At 43.0% G+C, this 25,566-nt stretch overlaps 1 protein-coding gene across 6 annotated transcripts in view; it reads left to right on the top strand.

Annotated features, from left to right (window-relative positions):
* The window catches only part of LOC135508477 (echinoderm microtubule-associated protein-like 1), a 110,129-nt gene extending 84,803 nt beyond the window's left edge, over positions 1 to 25,326 (top strand). For 3 of the 6 annotated variants that reach the window (XM_064928698.1, XM_064928695.1, XM_064928699.1), the window contains 20 exons: positions 1,194 to 1,325; positions 1,614 to 1,642; positions 4,715 to 4,741; positions 8,736 to 8,865; positions 10,555 to 10,704; positions 13,006 to 13,075; positions 13,247 to 13,357; positions 13,493 to 13,588; positions 13,913 to 14,047; positions 14,335 to 14,434; positions 14,897 to 15,048; positions 18,477 to 18,602; positions 18,713 to 18,844; positions 19,238 to 19,305; positions 19,534 to 19,622; positions 20,982 to 21,079; positions 21,629 to 21,716; positions 21,820 to 21,915; positions 22,907 to 23,037; positions 23,154 to 25,326. In XM_064928698.1, the coding sequence (XP_064784770.1) occupies positions 1,194 to 1,325; positions 1,614 to 1,642; positions 4,715 to 4,741; positions 8,736 to 8,865; positions 10,555 to 10,704; positions 13,006 to 13,075; positions 13,247 to 13,357; positions 13,493 to 13,588; positions 13,913 to 14,047; positions 14,335 to 14,434; positions 14,897 to 15,048; positions 18,477 to 18,602; positions 18,713 to 18,844; positions 19,238 to 19,305; positions 19,534 to 19,622; positions 20,982 to 21,079; positions 21,629 to 21,716; positions 21,820 to 21,915; positions 22,907 to 23,037; positions 23,154 to 23,279 (2,086 nt within the window). In that variant the 3' untranslated portion in view covers positions 23,280 to 25,326. The remainder of the gene's footprint in view (positions 1 to 1,193; positions 1,326 to 1,613; positions 1,643 to 4,714; positions 4,742 to 8,735; positions 8,866 to 10,554; positions 10,705 to 13,005; positions 13,076 to 13,246; positions 13,358 to 13,492; positions 13,589 to 13,912; positions 14,048 to 14,334; positions 14,435 to 14,896; positions 15,049 to 18,476; positions 18,603 to 18,712; positions 18,845 to 19,237; positions 19,306 to 19,533; positions 19,623 to 20,981; positions 21,080 to 21,628; positions 21,717 to 21,819; positions 21,916 to 22,906; positions 23,038 to 23,153) is intronic. The other 3 variants (XM_064928697.1, XM_064928700.1, XM_064928696.1) reach the window with 2 other exon arrangements.
* Positions 25,327 to 25,566: the final 240 nt, after the last annotated feature.

The raw sequence follows: 25,566 nt of genomic DNA, 5'->3' as shown, positions 1-25,566 counted from the left end.
CTCCATCTGTCTGGCCCTAACCCCCCCCCCCCCCCAGACCCAGTCTCACCAGTAACCGTGTGTGTGTTGATTAGATCAACTACATTAGGTGCTGCTCCCATGCCCACCAACGTTGTCAAAATATTTCAATAGAGCCCCCATGGCCTAATTAACTCCATTCCTGATCGAGGTATGCCTGCTGCCTGACATACCTCAACTAACAAAGACCCCCTCCACTCCACACACAACACACACACACACATCCCCGGACCCTGTTTCAGAGGGATAACATCAGCCCCAACGGCAGGAGTGAATGGACTTTGTTTTGTATGCCGGATTAGACTTGAGCCTGGAAGCCATTCTAGCCAATGGACTGCTGATAAAGCCCTTCCTTTGTACAGGCATTTGAATGGGCAGCCCTTTGACATGTTTCAACCATCGACTCTAATACCCTCACAAATGTGTCCACAGCGGAAAGAGAGGGAAAGATCTCCCTCTGTCATGGATCAGTAATCTGGTTTCCTAGCATAGGGCCTTCCTTTGGTGTTCTATGATGGTCTGTACTTAACAAGGACCTATGAGGGATCGTAACAGATACTGGTATTTATAGCTTGCTGGTATGGTCCATGCTTGTCCTTGTCGCTAAAAGGTCAAAATAAAGTTTGAAGTCTTCGATGTTTCAGGTGATAGAGGATGTTTTCCAGAAGGATTTGCGGGGAAACAGCTAAATAACTGACTATTTTAATAGTATTCCCCAGACAGTTCATGTTGTTCTCTCTTTTAAACTATCACAATAAAGAGAGTCACACACACCATAAGTCAACATCCAGTAATTTATTGGGTATTTACCAAATAACACTAAATACATTACTGGGAGTTTATATATGGAGTGTGTGACTCTCTTTATTTTTGATAGATTATAGTTTATTCTCCGTTAGTCAGCACCACACAAAATCATTTTTGTGTGTGTACACCAGCTCATGTTTTTTATCTTCTCTGTTTTACCTTCTCTGTTTTTAGTCATGTTATCATTAATTTTACCATCACTTCCCCAGAGAGAGACATCTTGGGTGTTAATTTCAATAGTTTACAGACAAGTAAAGAAGTACTCCTTTATGCGCCTTAGAAACATAATTCCTTGGACAATATCTTTTAAGCAGCTGTAAAAGGCACCATCGGGTAGTTTTATCATCCATTTTACCATCTCTCCCCAGCACTGTGAGGAGAACCAACTCCAACGAAACGATGAGCACGCTGACGCGCAAAGACAGCGGAGACTCCAAGAGCAACCGCACCCGTGCCGGCTCCACCGGAAGCAACTCCAGCAGCAAGAGAGCCAGCGAAAGGTACAGCTAGCATAACATCAATGACTGGTCCTTCACAGCCAGACCTGGGTAGTGTTCAGTAGGGCACACCGTAGTGAAATGTTTTTGAAACATAAAACTAAAACAAGCAGTTCTTATTGTAAACCTACCCGTTTCAGTCCGTTTCAAAATGTTTCACCCGTCTGCACATGACCCTGTGTTCGAGTAGTGTTTGTTATCATTCAAAAACTTTATCTGCGTTTGATTGAACATACCTGGTCGCAGTGACGGAAAGTGTTGACACAGCTTTTTTTTTCATCCACCTTGCAGCAAACTGAAGGAGCCCGTTTTCAATACAGGTAAGAGTCAATGGTACTCTAATCAGCGATGCCATGCACTCATTGGCTCCCTGTGAGTTAGAGGGTTAATTCAATTTGTCAGCATTGTTTAATTACAGACGTGCAAAACAAATGTTACTAGTTCTTTGCAGGTTAAAGTTAGCGCCTCCTCCCCATCAGGCCAAACTGTTCGCAATGACGTCATAGTGACACGTGTTTGGTTGTAATGACGTTGTAATGACGTCATTTCGACCACTTTTGCTCACTTGGTTAATTCTCAGCTCACAGACTACCACTCAAGGCTGTTCTGTGATGTGCAGTGGTGATATTGTCTTTGTAACGTGTTGAAAACATTCATCCTCCAAACCATTAATCATCCAACCTTCCATAACCACTTCTATCCTCACATTAATTCCTATTAAGCATTTCAACCTCCATTGTTATCTGACTTCCTTTTTCCTGTTTCCTTATATACCTGTACTACACGTTTTACTGTAGGAGTTTGTATACAGTAGTAGTAACAGTAAACACTATGAGATCTCCAGAGTGGTATTGATCACTGTGTAAATTAGATTGCTGTATCCCATTAGGCTGATTTATCTGGTGTAATTCTCCCTGATTGATCATCACCCCTCTGAACCTAGGGCGAAAGGGTAGCCTAGTGGTTAGAGCATTGGACTAATAACCAGAAGGTTACAAGTTCAAACCCCCGAGCTGACAAAGTACAAATCTGTCATTCTGAACAGGTAGTTCTGAGGCAATCATTGAAAATAAGAATTTGTTCTTAACTGACTTAGCCTAGTTAAATAAAGGTAAAAAAAAACCTGTTGCTGGGGGTTGATTCTTGCTGAGGTGTGATTCTTGCTGAACCTTTCTCTGGCTGAGGTTTGATTCTTGAACCTTTATTTTGATTCTTAACTTACTCTGGCTGAGGTTTGATTCTTGCTGAACCTAAAGGTTTGAAACCTTACTCTGGCTGAGGTTTGATTCTTGCTGAGGTGTGATTCTTGCTGAACCTTTCTCTGGCTGAGGTTTGATTCTTGCTGAACCTTACTCTGGCTGAGGTTTGATTCTTGCTGAACCTTACTCTGGCTGAGGTTTGATTCTTGCTGAACCTTACTCTGGCTGAGGTTTGATTCTTGCTGAACCTTACTCTGGCTGAGGTTTGATTCTTGCTGAACCTTACTCTGGCTGAGGTTTGATTCTTGCTGAACCTTACTCTGGCTGAGGTTTGATTCTTGCTGAACCTTACTCTGGCTGAGGTTTGATTCTTGCTGAACCTTACTCTGGCTGAGGTTTGATTCTTGCTGAACCTTACTCTGGCTGAGGTTTGATTCTTGCTGAACCTTACTCTGGCTGAGGTTTGATTCTTGCTGAACCTTACTCTGGCTGAGGTTTGATTCTTGCTGAACCTTACTCTGGCTGAGGTTTGATTCTTGCTGAACCTTACTCTGGCTGAGGTTTGATTCTTGCTGAACCTTACTCTGGCTGAGGTTTGATTCTTGCTGAACCTTACTCTGGCTGAGGTTTGATTCTTGCTGAACCTTACTCTGGCTGAGGTTTGATTCTTGCTGAACCTTACTCTGGCTGAGGTTTGATTCTTGCTGAACCTTACTCTGGCTGAGGTTTGATTCTTGCTGAACCTTACTCTGGCTGAGGTTTGATTCTTGCTGAACCTTACTCTGGCTGAGGTTTGATTCTTGCTGAACCTTACTCTGGCTGAGGTTTGATTCTTGCTGAGGCGTGATTCTTGCTGAACCTTACTCTGGCTGAGGTTTGATTCTTGCTGAACCTTACTCTGGCTGAGGTTTGATTCTTGCTGAACCTTACTCTGGCTGAGGTTTGATTCTTGCTGAACCTTACTCTGGCTGAGGTTTGATTCTTGCTGAACCTTACTCTGGCTGAGGTTTGATTCTTGCTGAACCTTACTCTGGCTGAGGTTTGATTCTTGCTGAACCTTACTCTGGCTGAGGTGTTTCTTGCTGAACCTTACTCTGGCTGAGGTTTGATTCTTGCTGAACCTTACTCTGGCTGAGGTGTGATTCTTGCTGAACCTTACTCTGGCTGAGGTGTGATTCTTGCTGAACCTTACTCTGGCTGAGGTTTGATTCTTGCTGAACCTTACTCTGGCTGAGGTTTGATTCCAGCAAGACAGTGGGCTGATCAGCAGAGAAAATACACTGGCACCAACATTAACATATCCTTGTTGATGATTTGAATCAATTATTGTCTATAATAGCCTGATCAGACCAGCACAGTCCTAGGGTAGTGTCATAAACCTTCAACCTTAAGGAGAACTCAACGAATCAATGCAAATAACTGATTACACATAACAGCTATCGAGATGATGCCTGAATAGTCCCAATGGACATTGTGCCTCTCGTATAATCTGAATAGTCCCAATTTTCTGTTGATTAGAATCTCTCTATAGTACATCTAATCTTCCACAAATCCATAATGACCAAACAAGTAACAGAAACACTACATGCTTAGCCTGTGGCCTATGTGAAGTTGTCAGATGCTCCTGTTCAGACTGGTAGATCAGATGGAAAGATGAATAGATGGATGATTTGCCTAGATTCAAACAGAAAATAGCTCAAAGCACAACAGAATAAGTGTTGTCAAGGCTGAGGCAAGGCGCTTGTATAAAACGTAGGAAGTGGAACAAGTCCCAATGATGAGCATATCCAGGTCAGAAACAGGAAGTCCAGGTCAGGAACAGGAAGTCCAGGTCAGGAACAGGAAGTCCAGGTCAGGAACCGGAAGTCCAGGTCAGGAACCGGAAGTCCAGGTCAGGAACCGGAAGTCCAGGTCAGGAACAGGAAGTCCAGGTCAGGAACAGGAAGTCCAGGTCAGGAACAGGAAGTCCAGGTCAGGAACCGGAAGTCCAGGTCAGAAACAGGAAGTCCAGGTCAGGAACCGGAAGTCCAGGTCAGGAACCGGAAGTCCAGGTCAGGAACCGGAAGTCCAGGTCAGGAACAGGAAGTCCAGGTCAGGAACAGGAAGTCCAGGTCAGGAACAGGAAGTCCAGGTCAGGAACAGGAAGCAAAACCTCACCTGGTCCTTCTGTCCCCTTCTCTCTGAACACACAAGGGATGCGACGAGTGACACACTGCAAAGGTAGGTTTTGGTCCTCAAGCCCCCTTACGTTAGCAGCTCTCTGGACATTGTGTTCTCCTAAGGCCTTAGACAAATAGTTAATCTACACATAAAGGAGCTGTATGTGGCGTGGGGGGAGGGCGGGTTATCGGACACACTATGCCACCATCATGGGAATTGCACCCAAAGAAATAGTGTGGTAGCTAAGACCCCTCCATATCACAATATGGCGTAGTCGGCAGGATATTACGTTACACATACCTGGAGCTATTAGACTTAGACTACAGCAATTGTTCTTGTCTCGTGCGAGAACGTACAGTATAGGCTACTGACGGACTCCTTTTGCCTGTGAGTCATAGGCCCAATGCACAGAGAGCAGCCCCGTGGCACGGGTGGGTTTGGGTTGACAGTGAGTGTGATAGTTTCCCTCCCCAATATGTCAGCCAACTGTGGACTAATATACACACTCCTAACACAGGGTTTCCCAAACTCGGTCTTTGGGCCCCCTCTGGGTACACGTTTTGGATTTTGGTCCCAGCACTACACAGCTGATTCAAATAATCAAAGCTTGATGATGAGATGATTATTTGAATCCGCTGTGTAGTTATAGTGCAGAGTTTGGGCAACCTGAGTCTGAACTGTGTCTGGTTGATTGCAGTGATGCTTTTAGACTAGCTGTCAAGCTTAGTGTGGAATTGCCACGTTGTAGATATGTTTGCTCACAGCCACACAGCTCTCTTTTGTCCTCGTCACCATAGGAACCCCACCAAATATTTCCTGCAATGCACCCTGATCTCCTCAGAGCCCCCTTTTCAGAGTGTTGGTATCACATATTCTGAAAAGGGCTGTTTGCATTACAATGTCTTCCCTTTATGTCTTTTGAAGTCTTTTTGGAGTGGCCTTCTCTTGCATGGCCTTCAGTACGGAGTGTTTGATGGACAACTTATGCCCAATTTCCACAAGTCTGGCTAAAGTAAAATGAAAGAGACATGTTTGGAAGCAGACTCTCGTGAAACTCATGGTCCTCATGGACAAATTCAATGCTGTCAGTGGCAACAAAAAAATATATATATTTAAAAATGCATAAGATAAGCATGGTAGGTCAAGTGAACATATTTAAAGATGAAAGTTATTCACCCTGATGCCAGCTAAAGTAGATCAAAAAAGAGGCGCTTTACTGTCTCATGTTTATCATAGACATTAGTTATATGTTGAGCCACTAATGCACTCTTTTAGTAAAAGTCTCAAGCGTACCTTGAAGAGTGAGAGCCCCAGTAGTTTAGCCCACCAGCGGTTGTTAACCAGTAGATACGGTAGCTTGTCTAGTACCAGTCCCGTGTTTTGTGGTCGTCCATTATAGCAGAAGAGCAACTGGCCCCATTTCCAACTCTTCCACCTAACCTACCTAGTAACCGTGCAGATATACCTGTCCCACCCATCGAAAAGGATTGGAACCGCTGAGGTGCCCAAATCAAGCATGGCAGCCGAGTCTGGCCGCTCCTCCGCTCCCCACACGGCGCCTGACTCCAAGAATGAACCTGACAAGTCTGTCAGGTCCACTGGAGTCAGGAAGACCCCGACGTTCACTATCCCCCTGAAAAAGTCAGTTAGCCACACTCCTTTAGACACTCCGAACTACAGGAGCCCCGTCAAATCACCTAGCCAATACTTCCAAATCTGTTACTAAGCTAGGTCCATACCAGCTCTTTGCATTAGATTGAAAAAATGGACTTGAAAAAGCATTCCTCTCCATGACCGTCATGTTTCATGTTTTTTTTCTGTGTTTTGTTTCTTCTTGGTTGTTTTTGCTTCCCTTGCTGTGGCACCATATGCATGTTGTCTTCTCTGTTCATTTTTGCATCATTCGTTGTTATTATCTGAATAAAAGGAAAATGAAAGCCTATCTATCTCTGTGTTTTGCTGATCTATAATTTATTTTACTAAATGCATTCACTCCTTTAAAACTTGTCATTTTTAAAATGTATATCAACATCTCATAACCATGACACCCCTCTAAACTATTGATTGTCTCTACACCCCTCTAAACTATTGATCATCTCTACACCCCTCTAAACTATTGATACTCTCTACACCCCTCTAAACTATTGATTGTCTCTACACCCCTCTAAACTATTGATCATCTCTACACCCCTCTAAACTATTGATCATCTCTACACCCCTCTAAACTATTGATCGTCTCTACACCCCTCTAAACTATTGATCATCTCTACACCCCTCTAGAATCTCTACACCCCTCTAAACTATTGATTGTCATCTCTACACCCCCTCTAAACTATTGATTGTCTCTACACCCCTCTAATCGTCTCTACACCCCTCTAAACTATTGATCATCTCTACACCCCTCTAAACTATTGATAGTCTCTACACCCCTCTAGAATATTGATTGTCTCTACACCCCTCTAAACTATTGATAATCTCTACACCCCTCTAAACTATTGATTGTCTCTACACCCCTCTAAACTATTGATAATCTCTACACCCCTCTAAACTATTGATCATCTCTACACCACTCTAAACTATTGATCATCTCTACACCCCTCTAGAATATTGATTGTCTCTACACCCCTCTAAACTATTGATAATCTCTACACCCCTCTAAACTATTGATTGTCTCTACACCCCTCTAAACTACTGATCGTCTCTACACCCCTCTAAACTATTGATCATCTCTACACCCCTCTAAAGTATTGATTGTCTCTACACCCCTCTAAACTATTGATCATCTCTACACACCTCTTTCTTTCTAATCGTCTCTACACCCCTCTAAACTATTGATCGTCTCTACACCCCTCTAGAATATTGATTGTCTCTACACCCCTCTAGAATATTGATTGTCTCTACACCCCTCTAAACTATTGATCATCTCTCCACCCCTCTAAACTATTGATCATCTCTACACCCCTCTAGAATATTGATTGTCTCTACACCCCTCTAGAATATTGATTGTCTCTACACCCCTCTAGAATATTGATTGTCTCTACACCCCTCTAGAATATTGATTGTCTCTACACCCCTCTAAACTATTGATTGTCTCTACACCCCTCTAGACTATTGATCGTCTCTACACCCCTCTAGAATATTGATTGTCTCTACACCCCTCTAAACTATTGATTGTCTCTACACCCCTCTAAACTATTGATCTATTGACTATTGATCATCTCTACACCCCTCTAGACTATTGATCGTCTCTACACCACTCTAAACTATTGATCATCTCTACACCCCTCTAGAATATTGATTGTCTCTACACCCCTCTAAACTATTGATCATCTCTACACCCCTCTTTCATTCTCATCATCTCTACACCACGGGAAGTTGGTGGCACCTGAATTGGGGAGGACAGGCTCATAGTAGTGGATGGAGTGGAGTGAGTGGAATTTTATCAAATACATCAAACACATCAAATACATGGGTTCCGTGGGTTCCGTGGGTTTGATGCCATTCCATTCACTCCTTTCCAGACAATATTATGAGCCGTCCTCCCTTCAACAGCCCCCACTGCTCTACACCCCTCTTTCATTCTCAAGAGTCTCTACACCCCCCTTTATTCTCAAGAGTCTCTACACCCCTCTTTCATTCTCAAGTCTCTACACCCCAGCTTTATTCTCAAGAGTCTCTACGCCCCTCTTTCATTCTCAAGAGTCTCTACACCCCTCTTTCATTCTCAAGAGTCTCTACACCCCAGCTTTATTCTCAAGAGTCTCTACACCCCAGCTTTATTCTCAAGAGTCTCTACACCCCAGCTTTATTCTCAAGAGTCTACGCCCCTCTTTCATTCTCAAGAGTCTCTACACCCCTCTTTCATTCTCAAGAGTCTCTACACCCCTCTTTCATTCTCAAGAGTCTCTACACCCCTCTTTCATTCTCAAGAGTCTCTACACCTCTCTTCATTATCGCTCCTCTCATACACTGTTCTCACCATCACAAACACTCCTCCTCGTTACCAATGAGTCATGACAAATTGTCCCGTGAAAATGTCTGTTGCTTCTTTTAGAGGAAGGATATGTGAAAATGTATTTGAAGGGACGGCCCATCACCATGTACATGGCTAAAGACCTTGTTGAGACCTACTGCCTGGAAGCCAAATCGGACCTGCCAAACAAGAAGCTCAAGCTGGACTGGGTGTATCCTTTTTCAGTGCAGTGGGGTCATTTTCAAATATGGAAGGCTAATAGAAAATGTATATTTCAAAAGATAAGAAACTGATGAAGTGGCGTTACAACTCTCAACGAACACGTTGATCAGAAATAGACATTGTTAGACATGGTTAATGTTGTAAATGTATTACTCCCTTCACAGAACAGCGCAAACTGGCTCTAACCAGATTTGAAAGAGGAGTGGGAGGCCCCAGTGCACAACTGAGCAAGAGGACAAGTACATTAGTGTCTAATTGCCCAGTCTGAGAAATGGCTTTTTCTTTGTAACTCTGCCTAGAAGGCCAGCATCCTGGAGTCGCCTCTTCACTGTGCCAGTTTGCACTGTTCTGTGAAGGGAATAGTACACAGCGTTGTATGAGATCTTCAGTTTCTTGGCAATTTCTCACATGGAATAGTCTTCATTTCTCAGAACAAGACTAGACTGAAGAGGTTCAGAAGAATGTTATTTGTTTCTGGCCATTTTGAGCCTGTAATTGAACCCACAAATGCTGATGCTCCAGATACTCAACTAGTCTAAAGAAGGCCATTTTTATTGCTTCCTTAATCAGAACAACAGTTTTCAGCTGTGCTAACATAATTGCAAAAGGGTTTTCTAATGATCAATTATCCTTTTAAAATGATAAACTTGGATTAGCTAACACAACGTGCCATTGGAACACAGTAGTGATGGTTGCTGATAATGGGCCTCTGTACGCCTATGTAGATATTCCATCAAAACAATCTGCCGTTTCCAGCTACAATAGTCATTTACAACATTAACAATGTCTACACTGTATTTCTGATCAATTTGATGTTATTTTAATGAACAAAAAAAATGCTTTTCTTTCAAAAACACATTTCTATATGACCCCAAACTTTTGAACGGTAGTGTATGTTCATAACAGTAGGCTTTAAAATCTAAGCTTTCGGGCCAGAGATGCATTGTAAGATGTATCCCCCATGGATTGCTAAGTAACATTCAGATTGCACAGCTGTGAATGAAAAGTCACATCTTCTGGATGCTCCAAAATATATTTATTTCCTATTCATCTCTACTGCATACTGAAATACAAACCCTGCTTTCTTGCATTCAGCAATTGCATAAACTCAGAAGTCAGCAGGCTGAGCTGAAAATGTAGTCAGCTCCCTCCTTTCTCCTCCACTCTGTCCCTGAAGGTATCAACCCCCATTTCAGCAGAGAGAGAGAGCGAGAGAGAGAGAGCGAGAGCGAGAGCGAGAGAGAGAGAGAGAGAGAGAGAGAGAGAGAGAGAGAGAGAGAGAGAGAGAGAGAGAGAGAGAGAGAGAGAGAGAGAGAAGGAGGAGATTATACTGGATATTTAAAAAAAAGCCTATTTCTGGAAACACCAGCATCAGGATAAAACAATGAATGTTCTGTGTTCAGTCTAGTGTTTTGCCTGAAGGCGACTGTGAATTTTCCAACAAAGGAAAGGTGGCTAGAACTGACATTCTGTATCTTACTGAATTATCCATTTGGAACCCTGGAAGGTTGGGTGCATGCTGGTTGATTAGGTTGCAAATATAGACTACGGTGGCCCTAAGGAGCCCAAGAGCTTTTATTAACGTGCCTCGTTGAATTCAGACATTCTAGATTGGTTTATATGTAGGCTACATTTGATGTTCCGTTGAAGTTGTGTGGCTCTTGACCTAAATGTCCAGTTATGGGTACAGGGGGCGTGACTGTCGCTCTAACCTGTACCTGTTACCCACGGGAGAGACGGTGTACTTCATTGCTTCTGTGGTGGTTCTCTACAACGTGGACGAGCAGCTCCAGAGGCACTACACCGGCCACACGGACGACATCAAGTGGTGAGAGGAAACAGGATAGGATACAACACTATATCTCTCCTGTATGCTGTGTTCTGTCCCCTGTCAGTGGACAGCATTTCAATCTGATGTGTGATGATGTTCTTATCTGGATGCTTTACTTGTCAAACGTCAAGTAGTAGGGCCTAAGATTCAGAGAGGGAAAGGGAAAGGGGGATACCTAGTCAGTTTTACAACTGAATGCATTCAACAGAAATGTGTCTTCCGCATTTAACCCAACCCCTCTGAATCAGAGAGGTGCGGGGGGGGCTGCCATAACCGACATCCACGTCGACATCCACAGTGGGTTAACTGCCTTGCTCAGGGGCAGAACGACATATTCTTACCTTGTCAGCTCGAGGATTAGATCCAGCAACCTTTCGGTTACTGGTCCAATGCTCTACCACAAGGTTACCTGCTGCTAGGTCATGCCAAAAGAGACACTGCCCTATTTAACCCCGAAATCATTGTCACCATCTGCCGTGTATAGTATTCTCAGACCAACAGTATTCAACATTTATTAAGCAATGTATTGAAATAACTTGCTATCTTTCCGCTTTCTTCAAAGAAACAGGCAACACAACTCCAAGTTGGAAGGGCTTAATTGATGAAAAAGCTGTGCTTTGTTATACGCCTTGATGTGGGTGCTTGTCGCCCACCTGCTTCGATCAGTATTCCTGTCTAATCCTAATCCTATGGAATAACTCCTTCATAACGAGGCGGGCTAAAGTAAATGAGTGGCTGGTCTGCAGCTGCTTTTCCTCAGTTATAGTGTCGGGCAGGTAATTATCTGACGGGGGGAAAAAAGGCTGGTAGGAAATATAATGAGGTAAAAACTCACTGGCACATTAACAGACGAGGGGTCGGCCTGGGGTCACGCTGACAATGAACATCTAATTAATAAGAGTTGATTCGTGGCAGGGCACAGGGAGACGTTAGCTTTCTTCTCGCTCAGTGGTACAGGTGCCTCTGACATTCTCTTATATCTCTCTAAGGTGTAATGCCCTTCTGTAGTGTCCTTCTGTAGTGTCCTTCTGTAGTGTCCTTCTTTAGTGTCCTTCTTTAGTGTCCTTCTGTAGTGCCCTTCTGTAGTGTCCTTCTGTAGTGTCCTTCTTTAGTGTCCTTCTTTAGTGTCCTTCTGTAGTGCCCTTCTGTAGTGTCCTTCTGTAGTGCCCTTCTGTAGTGTCCTTCTGTAGTGTCCTTCTGTAGTGTCCTTCTGTAGTGTCCTTCTTTAGTGCCCTTCTGTAGTGTCCTTCTGTAGTGTCCTTCTGTAGTGTCCTTCTGTAGTGTCCTTTTGTAGTGCCTTCTGTAGTGTCCTTCTTTAGTGCCCTTCTTTAGTGCCCTTCTGTAGTGTCCTTCTTTAGTGCCCTTCTTTAGTGTTCCTTCTGTAGTGCCCTTCTGTAGTGTCCTTCTTCCTTCTGTAGTGCCCTTCTGTAGTGTCCTTCTGTAGTGTCCTTCTGTAGTGTCCTTCTGTCCTTCTTTGTCCTTCTTTAGTGCCCTTCTTTAGTGCCCTTCTTTAGTGCCCTTCTGTAGTGCCCTTCTGTAGTGTCCTTCTGTAGTGTCCTTTTGTAGTGTCCTTCTGTAGTGCCCTTCTGTACTGTCCTTCTGTAGTGTCCTTCTTTAGTGTCCTTCTATAGTGTCCTTCTGTAGTGTCCTTCTGTACTGTCCTTCTGTAGTGTCCTTCTTTAGTGTCCTTCTGTAGTGTCCTTCTGTAGTGTCCTTCTTTAGTGCCCTTCTTTAGTGCCCTTCTTTAGTGCCCTTCTGTAGTGCCCTTCTGTAGTGTCCTTCTGTAGTGTCCTTCTGTAGTGTCCTTCTGTAGTGCCCTTCTGTAGTGCCCTTCTGTAGTATCTTTCTTTAGTGTCCTTCTGTAGTGTCCTTCTTTAGTGCCCTTCTTTAGTGCCCTTCTGTAGTGCCCTTCTGTAGTGCCCTTCTGTAGTGTCCTTCTGTAGTGTCCTTTTGTAGTGTCTTTCTGTAGTGTCCTTCTGTAGTGCCCTTCTGTACTGTCCTTCTGTAGTGTCCTTCTTTAGTGTCCTTCTGTAGTGTCCTTCTGTAGTGTCCTATCAGCCATCAGTAATAGAAGAGGGAGGAGTCTTGTCAACATCGGTAAGAATCAAATCAGACATGACTTCCTGTAACGAAACCCCATGACCTTGAGTTTGACAGAACGACATAATATGATAGCAACTCACAGTTTCGTGGAAAACATTTCTCTTTGATCTGCTTTGAGGTCTCTGTGGTTTTTCTTAATTGTTGATATCGGCCATTGAGATGTTCAAAGTGTTGGCCGTCTCTCTGTTCCAATAGCCTGGCTGTCCATCCTGATAAAATCACCATAGCAACGGGACAGGTGGCAGGCACCTCTTCCGATGGCAAAGTAAGGGACCTCTCATTGTCACATAACTTTAAATCTATGATCACTTCACATATTTCATGATTAGAAATAATCTGTGTGTGTCTGTGTCTGTGTGTGCGTCTGTGTGTGCGTCTGTGTGTGTGTGTGTGTGTGCGTGTGCGTGTGCGCGTGTGTGTGTGTGTGTGCTGACAGCAGTTGGCTCCTCATGTGCGGGTTTGGGACTCAGTGAGTCTCAACACCCTCCACGTTCTGGGAACAGGCTTCTTTGACCGCGCCCTGGTTTGCCTCGCCTTCTCAAAATCGGTAAGCTATGGACCCTTCATGAAAACAATCATAGCTAATATATGAACCAGATTTTGAGTGTGCTTTGACTGGTCAGAAAAGCTTTCTTAAATAACTGAGGACTGGGCTGATCACTCTCTCTGTTGGTTGGTGCAGAACGGAGGCAACACACTGTGTGTAGTAGACGACTCCAACGACCATGTACTCTCCGTGTGGGACTGGCAGAGAGAGGAGAGACTGGCTGACGTCAAGGTGAGTTTGTGTGTGTACGTGTGCGCGTGTGCATGTGTGCGTGTGCGTGTGTGTGTGACCTGTGGTTTGAACATGTGTTAGCCCTTTGAGCTAAATTCTAGGCATTACCTTGTGGATCCAACGCACAAGTCTTCAGGTCTCAGGAAAAGCTTACCTGGCTTTTGAGTTGCTCTATATATCCTCATAGACATTTGAAATGCTCTGATGATTTGTAAGGTGAATGTTCAGTCATAGCCTCAGAATGTTCACATTGGCCCTAAAACAGATAGAGTCAGAAGCACTCTGAAACACCAGTAACCATGGCTCTCTTTGTCCCCGGTACAGTGTTCCAACGAGGGAGTGTTCGCTGCCGACTTCCACCCCACCGACACCAACATCATAGTCACGTGTGGGAAGTCCCACCTCTACTTCTGGACTCTGGAAAGGGGCACCCTTGTCAAGAAGCAAGGCTTGTTTGAGGTACGACTTGAGATCTCTTATTTATACCGTCTTTATGTTAATCTGCTAGATAATCTTGAGTTTTAGGATAAAATGTATTTGTCAAAATCAATATGATTTACGCCATTTAGCAGAAGCTTTTTTTTGTTGCCAAAGTCGATGTAGCAAAAGGACTTGTCTGTGTTGCTTTAGTTCTTTACCACATGTAAGAGAAGGTTCTGTAGTGTTTAGTGAAGCTACATGTCTGCAATTCAGTTCTATCTCTGCCGCCCAAGTAAATAAAGCCATATTTTTTTTATTTCTTACAGAAACAAGAGAAGCCCAAGTTCGTCTTGAGTGTGACTTTTTCAGAAAATGGAGACACCATAACTGGAGACTCAAGTGGAAATATACTGGTGTGGGGGAAAGGTAAACCTGTTATTCAATAGATCGAAATGTAACGTCAACTCTTTCCTACACTTTATGTCAGTTGTAAGGAAAGTAAAGTAATAAAGCAAAGCTCACATCCAACAAAATGCTTGGATATTAACACCTCACAAGTTCCACATCTTGAAGAGAATATACAATTCTGGAAAGTTTTATTTTTTTTCCCAAAGTGAAGCAAATGAAACTCCTTCCCCAGCTGCACGTCCTGTTGTTTTCAAAGTTTGTATCTCTTACGCATGGGCTTTGCTGCTGATGTCAGACGTTTTGGCTCATCAAAGGCTCTTTATTATGAGAGAGTTGTCATATTGCTAGGGTCAGAACAGGGTCATGCCTAGAATAGAACAACAAGGCCTGTCTTGTGAGAGGAACATGTGTTGTGAGGTAGAACAAACCACTATCTTCTGCCTTCTCCAAGTGTGTTCTGTCTTTCTCTCTGTCATGCAGGCACTAATCGAATTAGCCACGCCATTCAGGGCGCACACAATGGAAGCATCTTTGCGCTGTGTATGTTGAGGAGTGGCACACTGGTGTCAGGGGGAAAAGATCGGAAACTCATCTCTTGGGATGGGAGCTACCAGCAGATACAATCGGTTGAGGTGAGATCATTAGCAGTGTGTGGGTAAAATCACTTGGGAAGACAAGCCAGAAAAAAAGCGTGACAATTGTGTTGTTTTCTCCATAACCTGTTAGTTCATACGCCACCGAGACAACGAAAAGTCACACAGCGTCAGAATAAATTCAACCACACATTTGTTTCATCACAAAACCAGAGTAAATATTGCATGTAACAAACAGTTATATGGCCTCCCGAGTGGCGCAGTGATCTAAGGCACTGCATCGCAGTGGTTTAAGGCATCACAGTGGTCTAAGGCACTGCATCGTAGTGCTAGCTGTGCCACTAGAGATTCTGGGTTCGTGACCGGGAGACCCATGGGAAGGTGCACAATTGACCCAGCGTCATCTGGGTTAGGGGAGGGTTTGGCTGACAGGGATGTCCTTGTCGCATCAAGCACTAGTGACTCATGTGGCAGGCCTGGCCCAGTGCACACTGACACGGTCGCCAGGTGTTTCCTCCGATACATTGGTGCGGTTGGCTTCCGGGTTAAGTGGGCATTGTGTCAAGAAGCAGTGCGGCTTGGTTGGGTTGTGTTTCGGAGGCCTCACGGCTCTCGACCTTCACCTCTCCCGAGTCCGTACAGGAGCTGCAGCGATAAGACAAGACTAACTACCAATTAGATACCACAAAATTGGGGTAAAATATAATTTACATGACCTAAAGCAAGGTCAAGCAAGTTAATGTTTCCAACATTTTCGGACCACTAACACCTAGAACCACGGAGAGTTGCCGCAAGTCACAATGAAAACAGTTTCTGGCTCCAGCATTCCAGCACCATTTCAACTTCAACAATTCATCATCATCAAATCACCTTAGTCTAATAAAGTGACAACTTAAAGATACCAAGAACGATTTAGTCCAATCAAAGTAAGCTAAATATGATGTGGCTGTCCATGTTGCTGATTTCTGTGTGCGTGCAAGTAGAAAAAACATGTTGACTCACCCTACTTGTAGAGAAATGCCAACGCCATCCTCCTCTCTTTCATGTTGCTGAAATGGTCTATCACTCTGTCATTCAGTACACGCTTTTAGTTTTTGTTGTCCTAGACTACCTGGCTAAAAATGCTTACTCAATAGCCTAACTTCCTTTCATGGGCAATGATGAGCCAGCTAGTTAACATTAGCCTACTACATCTAGTTACATATTGAACTTCCATCCTCTCAGGTCAGGGGTACAATGTATGCATTAATGGGTGGATCAGAATCGCTGTTATAATCATTGTCCAGTACAGAGAATTAAGTAAAACCACAAGTCCAAATACCTATCTCCATCCATAGCTAATTTAGGAAAGGGCTGATTTTAGCTAGCTACAGAGGACAACGACACAGTAAGATACAAAAATTTCAAATTTTCTGACATCTTTTTGGTGCGCCAGGACCATTAACAGTTGACCTCATTCGGTTTAGCTCAAAACTGATGGGCTATTATTATATATTTTTTATTATCAAGGGAGGCCAAATGCCTCGCTGGCTTCCCTTGCTATTGTATTCAATGCCACGGGTGGCAATAATGCCATACACTTTTAGTGCAGACAGCATCAGATACATGGGCTACATATACTGAAACAGAGGGCCGCTGTTTAGCTCGCTAGGATGCTTTCTCCGGTGTGATACATTCAGCCTCTTGCGAATTGAAGGACATTTATGAAACACCGAGATGAATTATTTAATGTTATTTAGGGGGTTGGGGGTCAATTTTGGGGTGAAGCCTGGCTTTGCTTGGCATTCACGAATACACATTTAGCAAAAAGATGATGCTCGCTTTTTCAGAAATATGTGGATCTTGCTTGATGCATGTACCGTGCATTCGAAAAGTATTCCCACCCCTTCCCTTATTTCACATTTTGTTACGTTACAGCCTTATTCTAAAATGGATTAAATCCTTTTTTCCTACCCAATCTACACAAAATACCCCACAATGCCAAAGTGAAAACAGAAATTGATTGGACATGATTTGGAAAAGCACACACCTGTCTATATAAGGTCCCACAGTTAACAGTGTATGTCAGAGTAAAAACCAAGCCATGAGGTTGAAAGGAGTTGCCAGTAGAGATCAGAGACAGGATTGTGTCGAGGCACAGCTCTGGGGAACGGTACCAAAAAATATCTGCAGCATTGAAGGTCCCCAAGAACACGGTGACCTCCATCATTCTTAAATGGAAGAAGTTTGGAACCACCTAGACTCCTCCTAGAGCTGGCCGCCCGGCCAAACTGAGCAATTTGGGAGGTGACCAAGAACCCGATGGTCACTCTGATAGAGATCCAGAGGTTCTCTGTGGAGATGAGAGAACCTTCCAGAAGGACAACCATCTCTGCAGCACTCCACCAATCAGGCCTCTATGGTAGGGTGGCCAGATGGAAGCCACTCCTCAGTTAAAAGCACATGACAGCCCGCTTGGAGTTTGCGATAAGGCACTTTAAGGACTCTCAGACCATGAGAAACAAGATTCTCTGGTCTGATGAAACCAAGATTGTACTCTTTGGCCTTAATGCCAAGCGTCACATCTGGAGGAAACCTGGCACTATCCCTATGGTGTAGCATGGTGTTGGCAGCATCATGCTGTGGGGATGTTTTTAAGCAGCAGGGACTGGGAGACTAGTCAGGATCGAGGGAAAGGTGAACAGAGCAAAGTACAGAGAGATCCTTAATGAAAACCTGCTCCAGTGTGCTCAGAACGTCAGACTGGGGCGAAGGTTCGCCTTCCAACAGGACAATGACCCTAAGCACACAGCCAAGACAACGCAATAGTAGCTTCGGGACAAGTCTCTAAATGTCCTTAAGTGGCCCAGCCAGAGCCTGAGCCACTCTTTGGAGAGAAATGAAAATATCTATGTAGCAACGCTCCCCATCCAACCTGACAGAGCTTGAGAGGATCTGCAAAGAAGAATGGGAGAAACTCCTCAAATACAGGTGTGCCAAGCTTGTAGCGTCATACACAAGAAGACTTGAGGCTGTGATCGCCCCCTAAGGTGCTTCAACAAAGTACTGAGTAAAGGGTATGAATACTTATGTAAATGTAATATTTCAGTTTTACATTTTTTTGTCTAAAAATGATTTTCTTTTGTCATTTTGGGGTATTGTGTGTAGATTGATGAGGGGGGGAACAATTAAATCCATTTTAGAATAAGGCTGTAGAGTAACAAAATGTGGAAAAAGGGAAGGGGTCTGAATACTTTCTGAATGCACTGAATATGTATTTTATATGATGGAAACAATAATACCAATGATTTGTACAATGCAAACACCACTCTGTTTTCCGATGTCCATACCCCCCCCACACACACACTCACTCAGCCATCTGTGATATGAAACAATGAAAAGACAGAGTAAACAGCCCTCACATCCACTGTGGCAGGAAGCTTACCGTTGATATGAATAATATTATTTATTTTCCCACCTTGTCCCAGGTTCCTGAATTATTTGGTCCTGTCCGGACTGTTGCCGAGGGCAAAGGGGAGAGTGTACTTATTGGGACCACCAGGAACTATGTTCTACAAGGCAGTTTATATGGCGAATTTACCCCCATCACTCAAGTGGGTACAATTATCTGACATTCTAGTTCATGCAGACATTAAACCTAAAATTTCAAAGAGATGCAGCTGTTAAATGATGACATGCTAACTGGCCTACCTACCTTCTCCAGGGTCACACAGATGAGCTGTGGGGGTTGGCCGTGCACCCCTGGAAGCCCCACTTCCTCACCTGTGGTCACGACAAGCACGTCAGCCTGTGGGACTCCTCCTCACATCAGCCTGTCTGGACCAAGACTATGGAGGTAGACGGACAGACAGACAGCGCCCCCTGGGGACAACCCTGAACCTCACACATTACACTCAGATAACTGTATGAGTAGAAGGGTCATGAGCTTTGCTTGGTCACAGATCTGTTTGTGCTGTATAGCCAGCAATGACGTCACGCCAAATATGTTGGGGGGTTTGGCCTTATCTCACCACATGACCTGCTTCAGGAACAACTCAGTCTGGGTTCTAAGATAGAGCAGGAAAGCGTAGGGTAATTATCTCAAGACTTTGTGTTTATACATCTCCAAAACACGTCAGTCTCTTTGTGTTGCATTAGTTCTTCAGTGAGGCTGGTTATTCGGGTGTGGCAAAGGGTTTCAGGATGCAGCATTGACGTGAAACTTCCTTTCGTTTTCTTTCACGGGCAGGACGCGGCCCAGTCTGCTGGATTCCATCCCTCTGGAGCAGTGGTTGCTATAGGAACGCAGACCGGCAGGTGACAGCGTAGTGCTCGAAGGAGAATCGTACTATGCCAATTCCATCACAAAAGCCATAGAGACCTGCCCGTAATAATAATAATAACAACAAAAACACATGTCATTTCCATAGTGTTTTTTTTTCATTATAATAGGAGTCTCAAAGTGGGCTTTGTGAATTTACAGGAGATATGTGATGTGTTAGTATACTTTTGATAATGAGAAGATGGGTTTCTTTCTTCACACAGGTGGCTGGTGCTGGATACCGACTCTAAGGATCTAGTCACAGTGCACACAGATGGGAATGAACAGCTGTCTGTTGTCCGCTTTGCACCGGGTATGGTAATAGGCTCTTATAATGCTTTATTAGGCTACTTGCTATAAGCATATATGAGACTTTATTATGACTTATTATAAAGATGAATATTCATAGTACACCTTTTAAATTAAAACGGCTGAATTTAGTCAGGATCAATAAATGGTTGTTATTTAGTCAGGATCAATAAATGGCTGTTATTTAGTCAGGATCAGTAAATGGTTGTTATTTAGTCAGGATCATTAAATGGTTGTTATTTAGTCAGGATCATTAAATGGTTGTTATTTAGTCAGGATCATTAAATGGTTGTTATTTAGTCAGGATCAATAAATGGTTGTTATTTAGTCAGGATCAATAAATGGTTGTTATTTAGTCAGGATCATTAAATGGTTGTTATTTAGTCAGGATCATTAAATGGTTGTTATTTAGTCAGGATCATTAAATGGTTGTTATTTAGTCATGATCATTAAATGGTTGTTATTTAGTCAGGATCAATAAATGGCTGTTATTTAGTCAGGATCATTAAATGGTTGTCATTTAGTCAGGATCAATAAATGGCTGTTATTTAGTCAGGATCAATAAATGGTTGTTATTTAGTCAGGATCAATAAATGGCTGTTATTTAGTCAGGATCAATAAATGGCTGTTATTTAGTCAGGATCAATAAATGGTTGTTATTTAGTCAGGATCAATAAATGGCTGTTATTTAGTCAGGATCAATAAATGGTTGTAATTTAGTCAGGATCAATAAATGGCTGTTATTTAGTCAGGATCAATAAATGGCTGTTATTTAGTCAGGATCAATAAATGGCTGCTATTTAGTCAGGATCAATAAATGGCTGTTATTTAGTCAGGATCATTAAATGGTTGTTATTTAGTCAGGATCATTAAATGGTTGTTATTTAGTCAGGATCAATAAATGGTTGTTATTTAGTCAGGATCATTAAATGGTTGTTATTTAGTCAGGATCAATAAATGGTTGTTATTTAGTCAGGATCATTATCAGATGGTTGTAAGAAAATATAAGGGCGTGTCCATATAATGCTTCACAGCTGCATCATAATGCATTATAACCTGTCTGAAGAGAAACCAAGAGGTCGACAGTAGGCCTACTATGAGAACATCCTAACAGTTACAGGTTGATTGTAATACTGATACAGACCATGTTGTAATACTGATACAGGCCATGTTGTAATACTGATACAGACCATGTTGTAATACTGATACAGACCATGTTGTAATACTGATACAGACCATGTTGTAATGCTGATACAGGCCATGTTGTAATGCTGATACAGGCCATGTTGTAATGCTGATACAGACCATGTTGTAATACTGATACAGGCCATGTTGTAACCTAATCTCCTGTTCTTATTCCTAGATGGTAATTTCCTGGCGATCGGCTCTCACGATAACTACATCTATATCTACGTAGTGGGGGAGAGTGGCAGGAAGTACAGCAGATTGGGAAAGTGCTCGGTGAGCACCTTTTATATTTAGGACCTACCCCCTCTTCTCCTCGGCCTCAAACCAGGAGGACATGCTAAATTATGCGCACTTATGGCATAGTGCATTACGGTTTATAACAAGCTGAGTCATCCGTCCAACTATAGCAGATTCTCATCTCTCTCTCCTTCTTCTACCTTCATCCCCCCCTCTCTCTCTCTTTCTCTGTTTCTCTCTCTCTCTCTCGCTCTCTCTCTCTCTCTGTTTCTCTCTCTGTCTCTCTCTCTGTTTCTCTCTCTCTCTCTCACTCTCTCTCTCTCTGTTTCTCTCTCTGTTTATCTCTCTCTCTCTCTCTCTCTCTCTCTGTGTGTTTGTTTCTCTCTCTCTCTCTGTTTCTCTCTCTGTTTCTCTCTCTCTCTCTCTCTCTCTCTCTCTCTGTGTGTTTCTCTCTCTCTCTCTCTCTCTCTCTCTCTCTCTCTGTGTTTGTTTCTCTCTCTCTCTCTCTGTTTCTCTCTCTCTCTCTCTCTCTCTCTGTTTCTCTCTCTCTCTCTCTCTCTGTTTCTCTCTCGTTCTGTCTCTCAGGGTCACTCCAGCTTCATCACCCATCTAGACTGGTCAGTGGACTCTCAGTACCTGGTGTCCAACTCAGGAGACTATGAGATACTCTATTGTAAGTATTGTTTGGTTCATTGAAATGGAAAATGAAAACTGTGTTCTTATTGGACACGTTCATGTAGCACCTCCCCGTTTCAATCAGCTGTATGTCGTTCCAGGGATCCCGTCTGTGTGTAAACAGGTGGTGAGTGTGGAGACCACGCGGGACATCCCCTGGGCCACCTCCACCTGCACCCTGGGCTTCCAAGTCTTTGGTGAGCAATGTTGAAGAAGCATGAGAATCAATTTGTTGAAGAAGCATGAGAATCTATTTGTTGAAGAATCTATTTGTTGAAGCAGCTGGAGAATTTATTCATTGAAGCAGCTGGAGAATCTATTTGTTGAAGCAGTTGGAGAATCTATTTGTTGAAGCAGCTGGATATTCTATTTGTTGAAGCAGCTGGAGAATCTATTTGTTGTAGCAGCTGGATAATCTATTTGTTGAATCAGCTGGAGAATCTATTTGTTGAAGCAGCTGGATAATCTATTTGTTGTAGCAGCTGGAGAATCTATTTGTTGAAACAGCTGGAGAATCTATTTGTAGTAGCAGCTGGATAATCTATTTGTTGAATCAGCTGGAGAATCTATTTGTTGAAGCAGCTGGATAATCTATTTGTTGTAGCAGCTGGATAATCTATTTGTTGAATCAGCTGGAGAATCTATTTGTTGAAGCAGCTGGATAATCTATTTGTTGTAGCAGCTGGAGAATCTATTTGTTGTAGCAGCTGGAGAATCTATTTGTTGAAGCAGCTGGAGAATCTATTTGTTGAAGAATCTATTTATTGAAAAAGCATGAGAATCTATTTGTTGAAGCAGCATGAGAATCTATTTGTTGAAGCAGCTGGAGAATCTATTTGTTGAAGCAGCTGGAGAATATATTTGTTGAAGCAGCTGGAGAATCTATTTGTTGAAGCAGCTGGAGAATCTATTTGTTGTAGCAGCTGGAGAATCTATTTGTTGAAGCAGCTGGAGAATTTATTTGTTGAAGCAGCTGGAGAATCTATTTGCTGGACACATAGGCTGCGTTTAAACAGGCAGCCCAATTCTGATCTTTTCGCCACTAACTGGTCTTTTGACCAGTCAGATCAGCTCTTTTGCCAATAATTGGACTGGATGTGTGACCGTATGGCCATTCACATTGTGTGCAGAGTGCAGAGATAGGAGAATATAACATAATGGGACCAATACTAGAACTCTGGTCCACAGGGTTATGGCCTGATGGCTCTGACGGGACTGACATCAACGCAGTCTCCAGATCTAATGAGAAGCAGCTGCTTGTCACAGGAGACGACTTTGGAAAAGTCTGCCTTTTCTCATACCCCTGCTGTCAATTTCGGGTAAGATTTTTTTTAAATCTATTCCATATATACATTGAGAAGAGCCTGTGAAGATGACATGAGCCCATTGGTTGCATTTTTGTTTGATTGATTGAGGATTTTTTTTCTCCTTTCAGGCTCCCAGTCATGTCTATGGTGGACACAGCAGTCATGTGACCAATGTGAACTTCCTGTTTGACGACAGTTGCCTGGTTTCCACCGGGGGCAAGGACATGAGTGTCATGCAGTGGCGAATAGTGTGAGGCAGACATGTTGGGGCAACAGACATGCAGTTTCTTTATGGATCTGGGAAGGGTGGGGAAGGGAAGGGATGCAGCCCCAGAGGCTTTCCTGTAATGAGCTTATTGGAGTAGGAGGAAGTTGCCCCTTGACCCGCCCCTAGTTTGGCATTTCCCCCATTAATAGTTTAGGATAGGATTTGGGCAGGACAAGCTGATCCTAGGTTAGTTCATAGGATTGGATTGTTGGAGGGCGGGGCGGGTCATGGATGTGTTGGGGGGCGAAGATCATCGCAACAAAAGGAAGATACAACAGGCAGTACCTAATGTTTTGTTTTTTATCGTTCCGTCTTTCTCCTTTGCTTTGTATATTTCACAGCTCAGGAAACCAATAGAAAAGTAGGAGTTCAATGTCTTCCCTATGTCATTATGGTAGCCTCTCTGGCCTACTACAGATACCACTCCGCCTTGGAAAGACAAAGAAAGATTTCTACTGATGATGGGCATTTGGTCTATACAGAAAGCACATACATATGGTTCAAACTGATGCTGATAGAGTAAAATAACAAATACTCCTATGATTACACAATATTTCATCATGTGATGTGTATTTTACAATGAATGCAGCAGGTTTACCACAGGCAGTTGGTTACTAGGCCAAGTGTGCAATGGATAGACGAATTCTGAGACGACATAGAAATATGACGATGTTAAACTCTCTACTGCCATCGTCTGGCTTCCTGAGGTATTGCAACGACTTCATTACTCTGCAAACTGTAATATGGTAAAGTATCCCACCGGCATTTCAAAGAGCCCTTTAAAAACAAATACATAAATATTTCAATGAATAATCAATTATTATTTACACCTGTTGAAAAGCATCATTTTTGGAGGATATTCTGTGCTTGACAGAGCTGAAGTTGAACTCTGTGTCAAGAGGCTGGTGGGAGGAGCTATAGGAGCACAGAAACATTGTAATGGCTGGAATAGAGTTGATAGAATGGAGTCTAATGAGGATTCCATGTTTGTGGTTTCGATATGTTTTTGATACCATTCCATTAATTCTATTCCAGTCTTTACATTGGGCCTGGCCTCCTATAGCTCCTCCCACCAGCCTCCTCTGTTTCAAACCTATTTGGACTGCACTGTTATATATTGTCTGCTGCCGAGGTCACTTCCTTCCTGAGTCTCCCTTCTCTTCCTGTCTCAAACTAGATCTGTAAATAAAAGGTTTGTACTAATCAGACCATTGCACTGTAATTGTTTCCTCTGCAATACCCTTGTCACACTATACTGCCGAACCAAACCGTACCGGGCTGGCTTGATATGATCTTTTCACTTGGTCCTTTTCAGCATGGCTCCCACAACTATGGTGGGAGTGTAACCAGGCTAGCTCAGTACAGCACGGTTCGGCTTGGTAATGCTACCGTACGTTCTGCCACCTGCAAGGAATCACTACTCCAAAGCTTATTAAAAAGGTCGACTCTGTGATATTTACAGCTGTTTTTAATCACTCCAAGGCTTAAAGGAGAGCTATCTCTCTTAAACCTGTGACTTAGCTACCATACTGACCTTGACTCCTGCTTCTTGTTAACTTGGAATATTCATGAACAAAACATGTCATGCATATTGAAATCTTTCTCACACCCGGGCAAAAGTAATCACACCAAGAGTGATCTGTACCACACTGGTAATGTCTGGACTGAACTGGTCCTTCATCTGGGGTTTGTTTTCTAGTAATACAAAGTCATTTTAAAAAAGTTTCCAGGACATGCATGACATTGGTTATACCTGGGCTGCATTCAGCAGGGCTCAATATTGTGGAACGTTCAGAGAGAAATATACTATGTAGAGAACAATCAGACCTTTCTGACTGGTAGGATAAAGAATCACATCAGCACTATTCATTACATTTCTATCAGCAACATTCTGAAACGTTTGCCTCCTGAATGTAGCCCTGTTTTTTCAGCACTAAACATAATGATTGGATATATGCAGATGTTTGACATGTGACCATAACAATGTAACCATGATGGAATCATTTTCTAATAAAAAATTATTAAAACAATAAGTTGTTGTCCTTGTTTGGGTCTTTGTTTGAGTATACGAAAACTGACGCAGAACACAACCATTCAGAGGGAATGTAAAATGTTTTAGTCTTTCCACAGTACAAGTACCCATTTGTTTGACAGTAAAGACTGAAATTCCTTCAAATCTTTGAGACGGACTTTTTTTGCCATCTTTTTTTTTGATTGACGTTTTGAAATTCCAGTTTATTTTGGGTGTGTTGAAATGATGTAATGATTGGGAA

This window comes from Oncorhynchus masou, chromosome 21 (genome assembly GCF_036934945.1).
Source record: "Oncorhynchus masou masou isolate Uvic2021 chromosome 21, UVic_Omas_1.1, whole genome shotgun sequence".
NCBI lineage: Eukaryota > Metazoa > Chordata > Actinopteri > Salmoniformes > Salmonidae > Oncorhynchus > Oncorhynchus masou.
Note: the sequence above shows the minus strand (reverse complement) of the source record. Positions and strands in the feature narration are given on the sequence as shown.